This window comes from Delphinus delphis, chromosome 18 (assembly GCF_949987515.2).
Source record: "Delphinus delphis chromosome 18, mDelDel1.2, whole genome shotgun sequence".
NCBI lineage: Eukaryota > Metazoa > Chordata > Mammalia > Artiodactyla > Delphinidae > Delphinus > Delphinus delphis.
The window spans coordinates 25,638,336-25,653,925 of NC_082700.1; the positions used below are offsets into that span (position 1 = coordinate 25,638,336).

General features: G+C 43.1%; 1 protein-coding gene across 1 annotated transcript; it reads left to right on the forward strand.

The window, feature by feature from the left end:
* Positions 1 to 591: 591 nt before the first annotated feature.
* OLFM4 (olfactomedin 4) lies at positions 592 to 9,890 on the forward strand. Its single transcript, XM_059995986.1, has 3 exons — positions 592 to 747; positions 2,567 to 2,726; positions 9,088 to 9,890. The coding sequence occupies exons 1-3, from the start codon at positions 607 to 609 to the stop codon at positions 9,888 to 9,890; spliced, it is 1,104 nt and encodes a 367-aa protein (XP_059851969.1). The 5' UTR covers positions 592 to 606.
* Positions 9,891 to 15,590: the final 5,700 nt, after the last annotated feature.

Genomic DNA, 15,590 nt, shown 5'->3' on the forward strand with positions numbered 1-15,590 from the left:
TTAGCAATGTCTGGGGCATTCTTGGTTGTCACAGCTGGGGGGTGGGTAGGTGCTATTAGCATCTAGAGGCCAGGGATACTGCTAAACATCCTATACTACACAAAAAAGCCCCCCACAAGAAAGAACAATCTATTCCCAAATGTAAATAGTGCTGAGGTTGGGAAACCCTGATTTAGAGCATGTGTACTAAGCGGAGGAGGGCGGGCAAAAGACTGATTCAAACGAGTTTAGTTTGGGGTGCTAGTATCTTCAAACATTAAAATGGAGATTAAAATGTACTTGTGAATGATGATTCTGCAGCACAATTATTTTTAGTCTAGGCAAGTGCAAAATCCACCCTCTCCCCCACTGTAATAATAACTTCTTTGTATTTGGATAGATTTTAAAAAATATTTAGGTAAATATATTTGTGATCCATTTCTTTAATTAAAAAAGATCGAAGGCAATCAAATAGTTCCCAAGGACTTGGTTAGTGGAGGAAAGCTGTATGACATCGTTCTGAAAACTGACTTGAGCTGTTTGATTCCCCTCTAGGTGAAGGAGTATGTGCAATTAATCAGCGTGTATGAAAAGAAACTCTCAAACCTAACCGTCCGAATAGAGATCATGGAAGAAGATACCATTTCTTACACTGAACTGGACTTTGAGCTGATCAAGGTAGAAGTGAAGGAGATGGAGAAACTGATCGAACAGCTGAAGGTCGGTTTTGTTGGAAGCTCAGTGATTGTTGACCAGCTGGAAGTGGAGGTAAGGAATGAAATCGCTTCTTGTGCATTAATAATGTCTCTTCAGTGAGCAAGTGCTAGGATCAGGATCGGAGTCCCTCTTCTGACGTCTAATGCTGTACTCTCTCATGACCGCCTGGCAAGGCCCGTGTTCTGTTTTGGATGGACACCTGGCTTTGAACAGTAAATTACACACGTTGGGAACATGCTGATTGAGGAGTAGGTGTTGTCTAATGGTCAGAGTCCTGCCCCAAAACCAAATGGCCTTTCAGTGTCTCTAGAAAGGAGATGACATAAGTGTGAACAACTCCATGGCCAAGCTAGATCAAGGGGTCTTCTCTGTTCTGGATTTATCCTCATGGGACTGGAAGACCACGGTTTTGGATTTGCTAGGTCTGTTTCTCCTTTTGAATGATCACACAGTCCTGATCCCTCTTGGAATGCTTCTCTACGTACTCCACAAGCCTCTTTAAAGGAGTTTCTTGTGAGGATGATTTGCGAAGCCTTTTAAGCTCTGTGGATAAACACTATCCCATTAATGTTATGCTTGGGTAATTTATTTTTTATTTTTTTTAACATCTTTATTGGAGTGCAATTGTTTTACAACGGTGTGTTACTTTCTGCCTTATAACAAAGTGAATCAGCTATACATATACACATATCCCCATATCCCCTCCCTCTTGCATCTCCCTCCCACCCTCCCTATCCCACCCCTCTAGGTGGTCACAAAGCACCGAGCTGATCCCCCTGTGCTATGCGGCTGCTTCCCACTAGCTATCTATTTTACATTTGGTAGTGTATATATGTCCATGCCACTCTCTCACTTCGTCCCAGCTTACCCTTCTCCCTCCCCGTGTCCTCAAGTCCATTCTCTACGGCTGTGTCTTTATTCCTGTCCTGCCCCTAGGTTCTTCAGAACCTTTTTTTTTTTTTTTAAGATTCCATATATATGTGTCAGCATACAGTTTTTGTTTCTCTCTTTCTGACTTACTTCACTCTGTATGACAGACTCTAGGTCCATCCACCTCAGTACAAGTAACTCAATTTCATTTCTTTTTATGGCTGAGTCATATTCCATTGTATATATGTGCCACATCTTCTTTATCCATTCATCTGTCAATGGACGTTAGGTTGCTTCCATGTCCTGGCTATTGTAAATAGAGCTGCAATGAACATTGTGGTACATGACTCTTTTTTGAATTGTTTCTCAGGGTATATCCCCAGTAGTGGGATTGCTGGGTCGTATGGCAGCTCTATTTTTAGTTTTTAATGAACCTCCGTACTGTTCTCCATAGCGGCTGTATCCATTGACATTCCCACCAACAGTGCAAGAGGCTTCCCTTTTCTCCACACCCTCTCCAGCATTTATTGTTTGTAGATTTTTTGCTTGGGTGATTTATATCAACGAGAATTTACTAACACAGTCATGACATGGGCTATCATTGAGAATTCCAGTTCTGTATTTTAGAATTTAGGTTTTCTCTGGCCCTCACCATTCATTAGAAACTTAATTATAGTACGACATGAGTAAACACGAGTTTATAGGGGAAGGTTATTAGAGATGAACTTTAATGGACACTTGTGGATACTTAGACGGAGCCTGTTCTCTGTTATTAAAGCTGTGAAGATCTTTGCCATTTTCTTCTTGTCACGCACATCAGCCTGCAATCTGACAGGCATTCACGCTAAACCATGAAATGTATTCTTCCAAATGAAACCAGTCAGAAGAATCTCAGGTGTATTCTCTGGCAATGTTTCCCTAAGTGACATATTCAGCCCTGAATGTTTATGAAGGAAATTGCACAATAATATAAAGTCACTCTGAATTTTGATCTCCTTAGATAAGGAATATGACTCTCATGGTCGAGAAGCTTGAGACGCTAGACAAAAACAATGTCCTTGCCATTCGCCGACAAATCCTGGCTCTGAAGAACAAACTCAAGGAATGTGAGGACTCTAAAGTCGGAAACCTTCCTGCCCTACCCCCTCCCCCTGCACCAGGTAAGGGGGCCCCATTTTTACCAGGCCCCATTAGGAGCTAAGGGTTGGGTGGGGAAGGGCTCTGGGATTGTGGAGGTGAAGGAAGGATGGGATTTTTGCGGCTCTGAGTTTACTCTTCCCCGCTTTTAAATCTCACCTACCAGAGCTCTACGTACTGTCATGTCCTGGGGCGCACAGAAGAAATGTCTCTACGGTGATTGTCTGGTTATCAGGGGCCCGGGGAAAGCCTCCGCAATCCGCTTGGCTTCCCCTCCGGGCTGTCCTGTGGATTGTAAGGGCTGATTGGCTCATTTATGTGATGAGCTGGGTTACGCCTTGAATCCTCCATCCCTCCTTCCTTCCTTCCCTCCTTCCGTCCACCTCTTTATTTCTCCTTCCTGCTTTCCTTAAATGCACGTGCTGTGGAGTGCCTCCCAGGATTCAGTGAGGATTTAATGGATGGTTCCACATGTCCAGTATGTGAGGGTGTGTCCTGCCGTCCCTCGTGGACTGTGAGTTCTTGCAGGGCAAAGACGGCGTGTTCCTCTCTAAGGAATCATCCTTGGAGGGGGTTAAGTGTAGCGTAGAGGTGGGTGCTCATAAATACCTCCTTGAATGGACTGGTGGAGTGTAGGTGTCAGGGGCGTGGCATTGTGACCCCAAAGGCCTGAACTTTCCAGCTATGTAGCCACAGCAGAAAGGTTCTTAATCTCCTCCTTGGTAAAACGGGAGAACAGTAATACCTACTTGGCAGCGTTGCTGTGAGGATTCATAAAACAAGTCTTGGGAGACTCAGAGCTCTGTGATCGGCATTTATACACTGGCGATTTTATTTGTTGTTAATGAGGATAATTGAAGTGAACATCTTGCTGCAAACAAAAGCAGTGCTAGATCCGCGTGTGTTCCGGCACGTCCCTCCAGGAGAACTAAAGCCGCAGGGTCCAGCCCTGGAGCCAGGGTCATAGGGAAGCTCTCTTTGCACATCCTGAGCATCTCAGCCTGAACGGGGACAGTATCTGTTAATCAAATCGTACAGCTCTTGTTATTCTCGTTCATTCCTGTTGTCACAACCTGCTTCCTTTTGGGCCATGGGTTTCTGGATCCTTGTCAGTGTCGCTGGTTTCTTTAAGGCTTTAATTAAATACTGCCACAGTTATAAGCCTCTTGGTGTTGTTCAGAGCCCTACCTTCCCTCCTTCTGCAGTTGGGAATCTGTCACAGTATGACATGCAGAGGAGGTTTGGGACAAAGGCCATGCTCTGTCCTCTAACAAACCAGGCTAAATGTGGTCTGGGATCAAAGGTGTCAACGTCGTCATCGGAAATGAGAGCTCATTCTGCGGGGCCACGGAGGGCTCCCTGAGGGCAGGAATCAAGCAGCGACCACTCCTGATACTACCTGAGCAAGTCTTTCTTTCCTTCCTCTATCCCTCCTGTCCTTTTTTCTTTCTCTCTCTTTTTAAACCTCAGCAAATTGTCCTCATGAAATAGCTTTTTCTGCCACAGTTTTCTATGCATCCCTTGGAATGAGGACATTTTAGAGCAGGAAAGAACATTCAGGGCTGTCATGTCTCAGAGGAGGGGACTTAGTGGTGAGGATACCGCTTTTCCTGAGGCCACACAGGCAGCTGGTGACAGAGCTGAGGCCGAAGTGCAAGGCCCCTTGCTCCCTGTCATCTCGGGACCTCGAGGGTTAGGCGTCAGTAACTCAAGGCTGGCGGTGGGGGAGAAAGTACATGGCTTAGTATCTAAGGAAGAAAACAGTGAGTCTGTTTTCTTATTTTTGTTAGCCTTTTTTTATCTAGAACTTTCCCCCACGTCCTCACACTTAGACTTTTGTGAGCCAGACCAGCCCAGCTGTGTTGTTTAAACAAATTGGACGAGATTTCCTCTCACTTTCCCACAACCTTGGCTGTAGCTGGATCCCAGCCAAGCCACTTGGCCCTCCTCCAGCTCTGTTCATATTCTATTTATGATGTTTATATTAAACTGACTTTTTGTCATGTTTTGAAATCAATTTCTTTCACTTGCTCTCTTTCTGTTTGGATTGGTTGATAATGCAGAATTGGAAAGTCCCCAGGCACCACAAAGTTGTGAGCCTGTGGAGACTTTAATTAAAGTTACTCACTATTATGGGACTTTAAAATCTGGCCTGTCTGCTTTTTTTCACTGCAGAGTTGCGCGGAACAAAAAACACTCTATGCAAGTTTCAGCTATAAAGTAATTCTGTGCTCTCTTGGGCCCTCTGGGCAGCTGCAGTTTGCTACCCCAGCGGTCAGCTTGATCTGAGAGCCAGTACGTAGCATTAGGGCTCAATAAAATGTGCTTTATAGATGGCTTCTGCTGCAAATGGCATCCTTTTCTGCTTCATTTCATAGAACTTTCTAATCTAAAATAATTGGCCTTGTGCTCATTAACTGTTTTTCCTGAAAACAACTGCCTTCAGTTTCTCTCTGTTCTCCCCCTGAATCTAAAGGACTGCAGATAGGAAAATGGGATGTGAATGCCCAGGGGTCATCACTGTTGTGCTCAAAGATGCAAGGATCTGTGCTGGCACATAGTAGGTGCACAGTAAATGGTCCACGAAAGATGTAGGGTGACCGGTCAAAATTCCAAGCCTAGAGACGAGCAGAGTGTTAGGTAACACATATCCATTTCATCTTAATCATTTTATGATTATAACCATTTTAATTGTATTATCGTCTTTGCTCAAAGTTCACTGGCCCAGGTGAGAGAGGGCATTGATGGATCCAAGATTAAGTTTCCTCTGCTGGTATATAATCTTTAGCTTTAAAAAAAAAAAGTGCTACTGGCCATGAGACTTTAAAAAAGCCAAGTTAGAGTATTTTAAAATCTCACCATGTGGCCTCCCAGGATATTTTCAGAATACCATGGCAATATCTAATAAATTGCATGACAAAGAAGAGATTGCCAACCAAGGCTATCCGGTGTAGCGGGTTCCCTGCATTACGTTCAGTGGATTGAATACCAGGCTCTTGGAAACTTTCAGTTATGTACCAGGGTAAAGAGCTAGTGTTTTATAAATAAGGGTAAGGTGAGTTTGGGGGATTTAATCAGTTTTTATTTCCACAAACATAATTTGGTGTCACTGGGTAGCTGGTCCTGTTCTGGGCACTCGGGTTATCAGGGTAAGTACAGAAACCTCCAGAAACCACTATCTTGGAGGGGAAGCAGTCGTGTAAACCTTCAGTTGTAACATGGATGTGATTATAATGCTGACCGTTATCATTTATTGAGTCAAATGTACATGTCTTCTGTCTACTCTTCCTCACAATTCTGCAGAGTATGTATTCTTATTTTTCCTTTAACGTAAGGAAACTGAGGCTCAGAAGGTTGGGTAACTTGCTCAAGGATACGCGGTTCATAAGTGCTGGCGTCAGGATTTGAATTGGAATCTGGCAATGTTTTCAGTGTACCAGGCTGCCCTCCACAGATGCTGTAATGGAGAGAGAGAGGTGCACCTGTGATTCCTAGAGTGACAAGAAAGTTGCAAGAAGTCACCAACCTGATTAACACCAAATTAGCTTGGCTTTTTTGCTTGCGGAGTAGCTGAAAGGGTACCTTCGTTCTCATTTCTATGGTGTGTTCTCTTCCATCAGGAAGTGCAAAATGATTCGTTGGTTTTTCATAGTTCTCGGGTCAGGGTTGGGCAGTGGGCTGTTGTTCCAGTGGTAGGATAAAGTTGGCATAAAGAAAGAAAGGAATGGAGTATTTCTAAGACCTTGAAATGCAGGCTGGGAAGGGTACAAGATTAGAAAGGGCGGGGAGAAGCTTGGTGTAGAAAGGGTGGGCGGATGGGGTCTCTGCTTGCGCTAGATGAGCAGTGGGCATTGGGCTGGCTGTCAGTTTCACTCATATTTCTAAGACGGTTTGTCGCCAGGAGTCGAGGAAACCCGCCATAGCCTTGTCAGCAGTTTGTCACTGCTGTAGCCACATCTGTAGCATGGACAAGAATACTTAGTTTTCTTCTTATTTCCACTTCCTTTGATGAGAGCCAGGGCTCTAAAAATGGTCTAAGGGAGATAGAGGATAAAAACAAAAAGGACAGGAGATGTTTAGAGTTGTTGTGGGGTGAGGAAAAGAGATTTAAATGACCTACAGTTTTAATATTTATACCAGGTACAATTTTAATCACCTGGTCAACTTGTGAAATGATGAGACATTAGTAGTAGTAGTGATTTTTAAGAGAAGTTTATTTTGGTTCCTTCGTATCTAAGGATTTCCACATCTAGGACAGAATAGTTTATTTTCTTTAATCCCATGATAAAATACTTGAATGTGTTATATGCCTCGTAAGCTTTCCTTAAACAATTTGTTGCTGTTGGTTTGGAATCTTTCCTTTCAAGGAGGGCAAGATTCAATTAAGCAAATAATGCCTGAGTCTTCTAACCTGCAAGGAAAAAGTGACTTTCGTTTATTTCCTCAGAGTGAAATGTAGTTGAATAAATAAGTTCTCGGGAAGGTATTTTAACTAGAAAATCCAGTTTGTAACATATGGAAACTCAAACAGTTTTTGTTATCATTAGGCTGAACACACCGCTAACTCTATTTTAATAATTCATGCATTGTTTCATAAACAAAAGCAAACAAGCATTCATCTGAGAGATCACTTTTAGAAGAGGAAATAATAATTTATAATTTTATTATTTCTTTAGAGGAGAGCAGTCTCTTAGCTGAACACACGTTGCTTTTTATTTATGAAATGGTGCATGCATTATTAAAATAAAGCCGTGACTGTGTTCTGCTTAATGATATGCAAAATTATTTGAGGTTGGGTACAGAGTGGTTTCATTTCTCTACCTGTTGTATGGCTGGCTGGCTTTCCCACCAACTGCGGATTTATGAGAGCATTTAAGGAGCACGTATTTAATTCCAGGACCAAAAAGCCCCAACAGATTGGAAAAATAAAAGCAGGATTTCTAGTGATGGTTTCATCTCTGAACAGTCCTTGAATGAGGAGGGGAGAAAGGGGAGGCATTTAGCAAGGAAAGGAATGGGTCTTTCCATATGTGTCAGAGGCCGGGACTCAGAGGCGAATGCTTTGTACCCCCTTGCTCCCCACAATGTTAATCTCGGGCAATTCTTTGGAGCTCTGCTTCTGGCCCAAGCCCACCTCACACACTCTCCATGGCTCCTTGATTCCCTCCAAGCATTTAAAGGAGGAGGGAAAATGATCTCAAATGTATCTGAAGTTGACTTTTCTCTGTAATTCCAATAAAATTTATGACCAGTTTTTTAAGGGTATTTGTTAAGATTCCAGAAAATGTGTGTTCAAATCTTTAGATAGCTATTGTAAAAATACTGGAGGAATTTTATTTTATTTTTTATAGCTCATAAATGGTCTGGGTTGGCAGGCATTTCAGAGGGAGGGCTCTGCAAAGGGCCAAATTGCCCAGACTGAGTTATGCACCCAAGTGTTACAGAGAATGTAGATTCAGGGACCGGTGAGTCTGGTCCCACTTGATTGTACACATTGTGACAGTGACAGCAACAGAATGGGAACGACGAAGTGCTTGCCTGTCATTCTGTGGCACAGTAGACTATGGCTTATGAACAGCTAGGCCCACTTGTAACTGTGCAGTGAGATGGGTCACCAAGTGATCTATGCGATCGGCTATGTTTTGGGCACAGAGCAGGCAATGTTGCCCTATAATAACGTCCATGGCTTCTCAAGGCTGAAATCCCACCATTAGAGGACCGTTAGAGGACCTCTTAGAGGTCCATTAGGAGACCATCTTTCTGTATCTTTTAAAATGCCATAGTACAAACTTCCTCTTTTGAGAGTAGCTTGGGGCATCATTGGTACCTGGTGTGGATATGCCCTTGGGGTCCCAGGGAAGGGCAGAGGGTGAAGGGAAGAAAGACTTGCCTAGGACAGACTTCTCCTTCATCCCAATTCTCCCTGACCCTGGTGAATAGCAACTTCTGGCTTTATGAAAATAGGGTAGCATTCTCACCTGATCTTACTTTCTTGATTTCTCTATAAGGAAAAGGAAATAAAATAATATTGGCAAAACGCTTTCTCGTAGAAGAAAATATATTAAATTCACCAAGTCCTCCTTTCCACTTTCTGGGCCCTCAACGCTTTTTAATATGGCTCTTGGGAATTTCATTATCCCCATTTTCCAGATTGAAAGCTCATTCATGTAAATAGAAGGTAGTGCTCTCTAGAACTGACAGCGGGTTTGCATTGAGACAGAAACCAAGAGTAGGTTTTGCCTCTTCTCCATCAGGACCACGGTTGTCATTGAACATTGACAAGAAAAATGTTTATGGATTCCTTTGGTTCTTAGGATATTAAACTGTTTGTATCTTGTCATTCATTTTCTCTAAGAATGCCCTTTTATTTGCTTGTTCCTCTAGGGAGCTGTGCTCACGGTGGTGTGGTGAACATCAGCAGGCCGGTTATAGTTCAGCTCAACTGGAAAGGATTTAGCTATCTGTATGGCGCCTGGGGTCGGGATTACTCTCCTCAACACCCAGGCAAAGGGCTGTACTGGGTGGCACCTTTGGATACTGATGGGAGAACTTTGCAATATTACAGAATCTACAATACACTGGATGATTTGCTGTTGTTCACAAATGCCCGAGAGAACAGGATAACCTATGGCCAAGGTGGTGGTATAGTAGTTTATAAGAATAACATGTATGTCAACTGGTACAACACCCCGAACATTGCCAAAGTTAACCTGACCACTGCCTCAGTTGCTTTGACTCAAACTCTCCCTGATGCTGCCTATAATAACCGCTTTTCTTATGCTAATGTTGATTGGCAAGATATCGACTTGGCTGTGGATGAGAATGGATTGTGGGTGACTTATGCAACTGAAGCCAGCACTGGTAACATGGTGATTAGCAAACTCAACGACACCACACTTGAGGTGCTAAACACTTGGCATACCAAGCAGTATAAACCATCTGTTACTAACACATTCATGGTGTGTGGGGTTCTGTATGCCACCCGTACTCTGAACACCAGAACAGAAGAGATTTTCTACTACTATGACACAAGCACAGGGAAAGAGGGTAAACTTAACATTTTAATGCACAAGGTGAAGGAAAAACTGCAGAGTATTAACTATCATCCTTTCGAGCAGAAACTTTTTGTCTATAATGATGGTTACCTTCTGAATTATGATCTTGTCTTCCAACAGATACCCCAGTAAACTTTTATGTGTTAGGGTGGAGAGAAATAAAATTTTTTTTGACAAAAAATGGTCTTCTCCACTTATTTAGGTATCTGTGGGGGAGTGAGGGATGAGGAAGCGGGGGGGGGGGCCTCAGGATTCAAAAGTGTATCTGCTTAGTTGTAATGTTTGGGAGCAGAGTTCTACCACACTAGAGACTTAGGACATTGCCCTGATTGGATGAGTTCTCTTGGAAGCCACCTGCTTCCTGGGATGCATTTCTCAACTGAAATAAGGTCATTTCAGGGTGGGCGGGTTGTCAGAGGTCTTGGAGCATCATGGTTCTAAGGAAGCCTTCGGTGAGGTGACATCTGGAAATTAAGGAACTTAGAGAACTCTGTATGGCTTTGGGGATTCTTTGTACAAAAGAGAGGGCTCAAGGACCAGTTCCCCTCCATATAGCTTGGTTAATTCTTCCACACCTGAAAGAAATCTGGGGCTTAATTAGGCAGATTAATATCTGAAACTCCTTGAGGGTCCAAATCTCCAACTTTGTTTTTCTTACTAGCATGTGGAACGATGTTTTGTATGTATCGGATAAGTAAATTCAGTGTGCTTGTATTCTATCTGTGAAATGCTCTGAGTTTTCTGGAGAAAGGTCCTTTTAGGCATTAAATTATCTAATCAGTCCCAGATGAATCTGCAGAGGAGGTACTTGGGTTTTTCTTTTCTCTTTTGACCTTCATAAGAGTCAGTAGAAGACTCTTACCTCATAACTTCATTCCAAAGGCAGCTCAGAAGATTAGAACCAGACTTACCAATCAATTCCTCTCACACCTCCCCCAAACTCCTACTTAAAAAAAAAAAAATTAACCAGTTTTTAATGGAACAGGTATAAGATAAACAAAATTAATTTTCTTTTGTTTCATTATGAACTTTTACTTTCACGACTCTTAAGACCATAAGAAAAGCAAACGGCCGTGATAAAATGATAGCCTATCTGGTTCTATAGTAAAGCCCTTAGAGCATACGTTAGACTTGTATTAAGTCATATCAATGGCTTCATGCAATTTTTGTCTTTAAGCCTGAAACTTGTAAGAAAATTAAATTTCAATTTTTTTTGAGGAAGAAATGTGAAAAAAAAGTTGAAAGTATGTAGTAAATCAGTGCAATTTGAAAACCTTGCAGGTGTGTGTGCTTCTGTGCTTTTGAATGGCTTTATCATCCGGTCTTGGTCTATTTTCGTTTGATGTTCAGAAGTCTTCGTTGATAGGACTGGCTCCTTAAATGCTGTATTCTTCCCCTTTTAATAAATGATTAAAATGTGGTTTGAAAAAGTGTTGTCTCTTGTGTTTTTTCACTTTTATTTTACTATAAAAAACCCCTCTTACCAGTCCACACTTTGCTGTGAGGTTCAGAGAATGGCTACCTCCCAAGCACCAGGACACCTAAGAGCAGAGAAGAACATCAATACCTTTTAAGACTCCAAAGTCAGGGCTGGCTCTTTAGTTTTCATTTCCCTTTAAAATCCATTCTCTCTGGCAGCTTTTGTTGTATGAGCCTGCACTCTTTTCTTTTGGGATGTGATCTTATGTACTCATTAATTTGCATGACTGATCTGATTATTTCCAATGTTAGACTATATTTGTGTGGCTTATGTTCCTTTTCCAACTGAGCTATCAACATGGGTCTGAAGCTTCCAGACCTTCCCCAAACAGGAGGTCTTGGATAGAAAGCAAAGAGACTAACTGGCCACACTGGGGAAAGAATACCTTTCCCCAAAAAGAATGTGTCGGGGCACAAGTGACCTAGAGCTGAAAGAAGAGGTAAGATAGTGGAGTGAGTTTTACTGAAAGGCTTATTTTTAATCCATGCCAAGCTTTTTGAGTATTTTTAGCAAGACTTTTTTTCTATCTTTCAGGGCTGAGCATAGAGACAGGTATGGCCTTCAAAATGCAACAAGATATGAAGATAAAGACAGGTATATCATGTGACATAGAAGTTAAAAACAGTGATGTTATATTTAATCTGGCTCTAGGCAATTTTCCAGATGAATGTTTCTACCAAGTACACAGTATGACCTCTGAAGATTCAGGAAAGGAGACAGGAAGCCAAGATAGCTCTAGCAATCAGCTCTTTATTTAAACTTCTACAGAAGCGTTTGCATGAAAATTCCCCTCCAAACCTTCTTGCCACTGGACCTGGTGTATCACCCTGCAGTGGCTGCCTGTAGGAAATCTCCCCGCTGGGAAGTTTGAACAACCAAGGGATTCTGGTCCGAGGGTTTACTGCAATGTAGCTACACAATGGGAATTTTAGCTCAAGGTTCATCAGCTAGCACCCTTTTGGGAAAAAAATGTGTATATATATTTAAATCAGCTTTACTGAGATGTAATTTACATGCAGTAAAATCTACCAATGTTAAGTGTATGATTAAATGAATTTTGACAAATGTATACAGTTGTGTAATAGCTAGGATAATTACCATATAAAACATTTCCATCATCCCCCCAAATTTCTCTTGTGCCTTTTGTGGTCCACTCCGCCCCTCAGCTCCTAGCCCTTGGCAACCACTGCTCTGTTTTCTATCTCTGTGGAATCACACACAGGAAGCTTTTTGAGTTTGGTTTCTTCAGGTTTCCTCTTGAAAAAGAGAACGAGTGGGCTCAAATTACTGCAGAGGGTAACTGGACATTATCAGCGACTCTCAGGGTTCCCTACATTTTATTATCTGGGGGGAGGTTAGATAGGGGATTGTGGAGAGCTATGGTGAGCTCTTGCTTTTACAAGTGTTCCCTAGTGAGCTGAAATTGCCATGGGAGTGGTCAGTCAAGCCCATCTGGCATCACTCCCCAGACTGGGAGGTTCCCTTGCTACCAGCTTTATTCAATGTTTGTTCTCTAATCTCGACCCCTGTGCCATAAGCATCTCGACCCAGGTGGGTCCTGAAACAGAAGAATGATGCATAGTGGGTAAGAGGGCAGGATATGGAGTCAAGTAAAACTGGATTTGACTCTTGGTTCTGGTGCTCACTAGTGGTATGGCTTTGGGCAAGTTCCTTAATTTTTTCTGACACTCAATGTCTTTTTCTGTATAACGGGATAAAACCACCTACCTCGGAGTCCTCTTGGGTGAATTCAATGATACCAAGTATATGAAGTACGCAGTTCAGTGTTTGGCTCACGCTCTGCCCTCAAAAAAAGAGTTATTATCCCTGTTTCTCATATTGAATTTTAGGTTCAAAGTGCTCAATGAGTTGACGAGATATAAAGCTTATTGGGACCAGAGTTTATATCCTCTCCGCTATCAGACTTGTGGCAAGTAATAACTCTTTAAGCAGGTGCCATTTTGGCTTGGAAGAGTTCCATCCATTGGGACATCCTCTCTTTGTGCTCAGCTCCAAGATTGATCCTCAGAGTTGACGTTTTCTATCTTTTGACTCCAAGAGACACACTGACGTGAGCAACAGACACTGAGGCTGCTTCCCTTGGCTTTTGAGCCACTGAAAACCTAAATGAAGGCTGGCTTTCATCAAGCCCTGGATGGGACCAAAATAGATGCACATGTTCTCCTACTGGCTTTGCTGGAGTCAACAAGCACGTCCGTCCTCTCAAAACATGCATGGGTACTTATTTTGTGCTTCACTCTTAATAAAATCATTTATCTTTTGGGGATTTGTTGTCATTGCCAGCCTCAAGAGTGTGTTTTCCTCTCTTCTTGATTCGTGAAGCAGTGAAAGGGCAATGGCAGTGAACGGACTGAGGGTGACTGTGTGGCCACCTTCGGGATGATGTTTGGGAGGTACTGGGCTTAAGCTGTCAGCCACCTCCAGCAGGTGTCTCACCATGAAAGATGATTAGCCTTCTGTGCTCCAGAATGTTCTGGAACAACAAAAGGGTAAATTGTGACGCATCAGAAAATGAAAGGCAGGCACGTTTCTGAGGCCTGCTCCCAGCCAGGGGAACAGACCAGCTGGCCTGGCTCCTTCATGAGAGATGCTATTTGAGTTGTCAGTTCAGCTGCCAGGCCTCACATCTGTAGCTTGGGATGTGCCCACTTTTCTCTGAGATCTGCATCTGCTCCTGGAATGCATTCAAAGGGAACAGCCCTTGGAATCAAGGTCCATTGTGGAGAAAGATGGCCTTCACTCTGTCCAGAGGGGAGGCTTCTTCTTGGGCCCCCTCCCTGGACACCTTGGAACAAGGAGTTCCCCTATGAGGATGATTCCCCAGACTTCAGCCCCTCAAGAATATTAAAGAAAGACCTATGGTTTATTTGGGGGCTTCTATGTGTTTTTTCTGGTGCTCAGTGTATGTGGTGGGTGGTGGAGGATGAGGATGGAGTGATGGGGTTTATATGATCAAAGGAACTTCATTCCTGAGCTTCCACCCAGGAAATTTATACTGACCTCCAACTCTCTCTTTTCTTAGTTGGATTCTGCCAGCTTACCTATTGTTGTTTGTTTGTTTTTTTTTGTTTTCTTTTCTTTTTGGTTGTGGCCTATAATGTTTTCATGTCAGTATTACCAGTGACTTACTCTGACTTTCACCCTGGTGGCTGTTATCAGTCAGAGTTTAGTGCAGAAACAGAAAGAGCCTCTTTTAACTGGGGTGCTGCTAATGCCGTATTAGATAAATCTCATAATCCCAGGGACTTAGCATAAGAGCAGGTTTTTCCTCCCTCACTTTGGGGACCACTGCTTTCACCATTTCATCCTTGGTGATTGTGTCCATAACATCTTCCTCATCTACCATACCACTTTCCCCCCTAACATACCAGTTGCATACCGGTTGCCACTATGATGGGATGGAGCTTCTCTTCCAAGATGACTCCCCTCCAAACAGTGATTCAGGGACCCAGACTCATTTCCTTCCCTCCTGTGTCTCCAGCATCTTCACACATAGCTTCTGAGGTCACTGTGCTTGTCTGCATCAGACCAGCAGAAGGGAGAAGAGTGTGCAAGATCTTAGGTGGAAGTTGTTTGGCTCAGGTCTGAAAGTGGTATCCAGTTGTGATGCACCATGATAGTTCACCATCCATTGACATAGGGCCACACCCAACTTCAAGGGAGGCTAGGAGATATAGAGCCCAGCTGGGTACATAGGAGAAAAGGAAATGGGTGGCCAGGCTGCCTCACCACTTCAGGTATTGCAAGGAGAAAAGGATTTAGGTGCTTTACAAAATCACTGGGAAGGCTGGAGGCATGACAACCAGAAGCTGCCATTTTAGCATTTAGCTTTGAGGTCACACTCCTACCAACCACACAGAGATCAAGAAACCACATCTACTACCACATCAGCCACAGAAACCACTGGTGTCATCTCCACTCCCCTTCAAACTGATACCAGACATTACAACATGGAGTCCATTTGCTGCCAACTCTCACCTCTGCTGGGGCCCACTTAACCCCCTGTACTCCTGGAAAGCTTCCACCTTCCAGAGTGGATCTTGTTCACTGACCCTAAAAGAACCCAGAACTGTATCTACACAGGAGGCTGGGAAATGCAGTTTATTCTTCCTTCCCCTGTGACACAGGGAAGATGATAGAAAAGTTTGGAATTGATGCCAGTGCCAATAGACAGTGTCTGCACAGCAACCTCATTCGGTGACCACTGCTTACACTATTTCTGCTGCTCCCATTTTGTCTCTGGTGACTATTTCTTTCAGCACATCCTTCGTCCCCGGTCATTCATCACCGTTTAAATTTTTTCTTTTTTTATGCTCACACCTAGTGATAGC

Excerpts from the sequence above, each read along its gene's own strand:
- OLFM4 (XM_059995986.1), top strand. The coding sequence starts at position 607 with ATGGAAGAAGATACCATTTCTTACACTGAACTGGACTTTGAGCTGATC. Across the intron at positions 748-2,566 it reads TTGACCAGCTGGAAGTGGAG|ATAAGGAATATGACTCTCAT; the intron begins GTAAGGAATGAA and ends TGATCTCCTTAG. Across the intron at positions 2,727-9,087 it reads ACCCCCTCCCCCTGCACCAG|GGAGCTGTGCTCACGGTGGT; the intron begins GTAAGGGGGCCC and ends TTGTTCCTCTAG.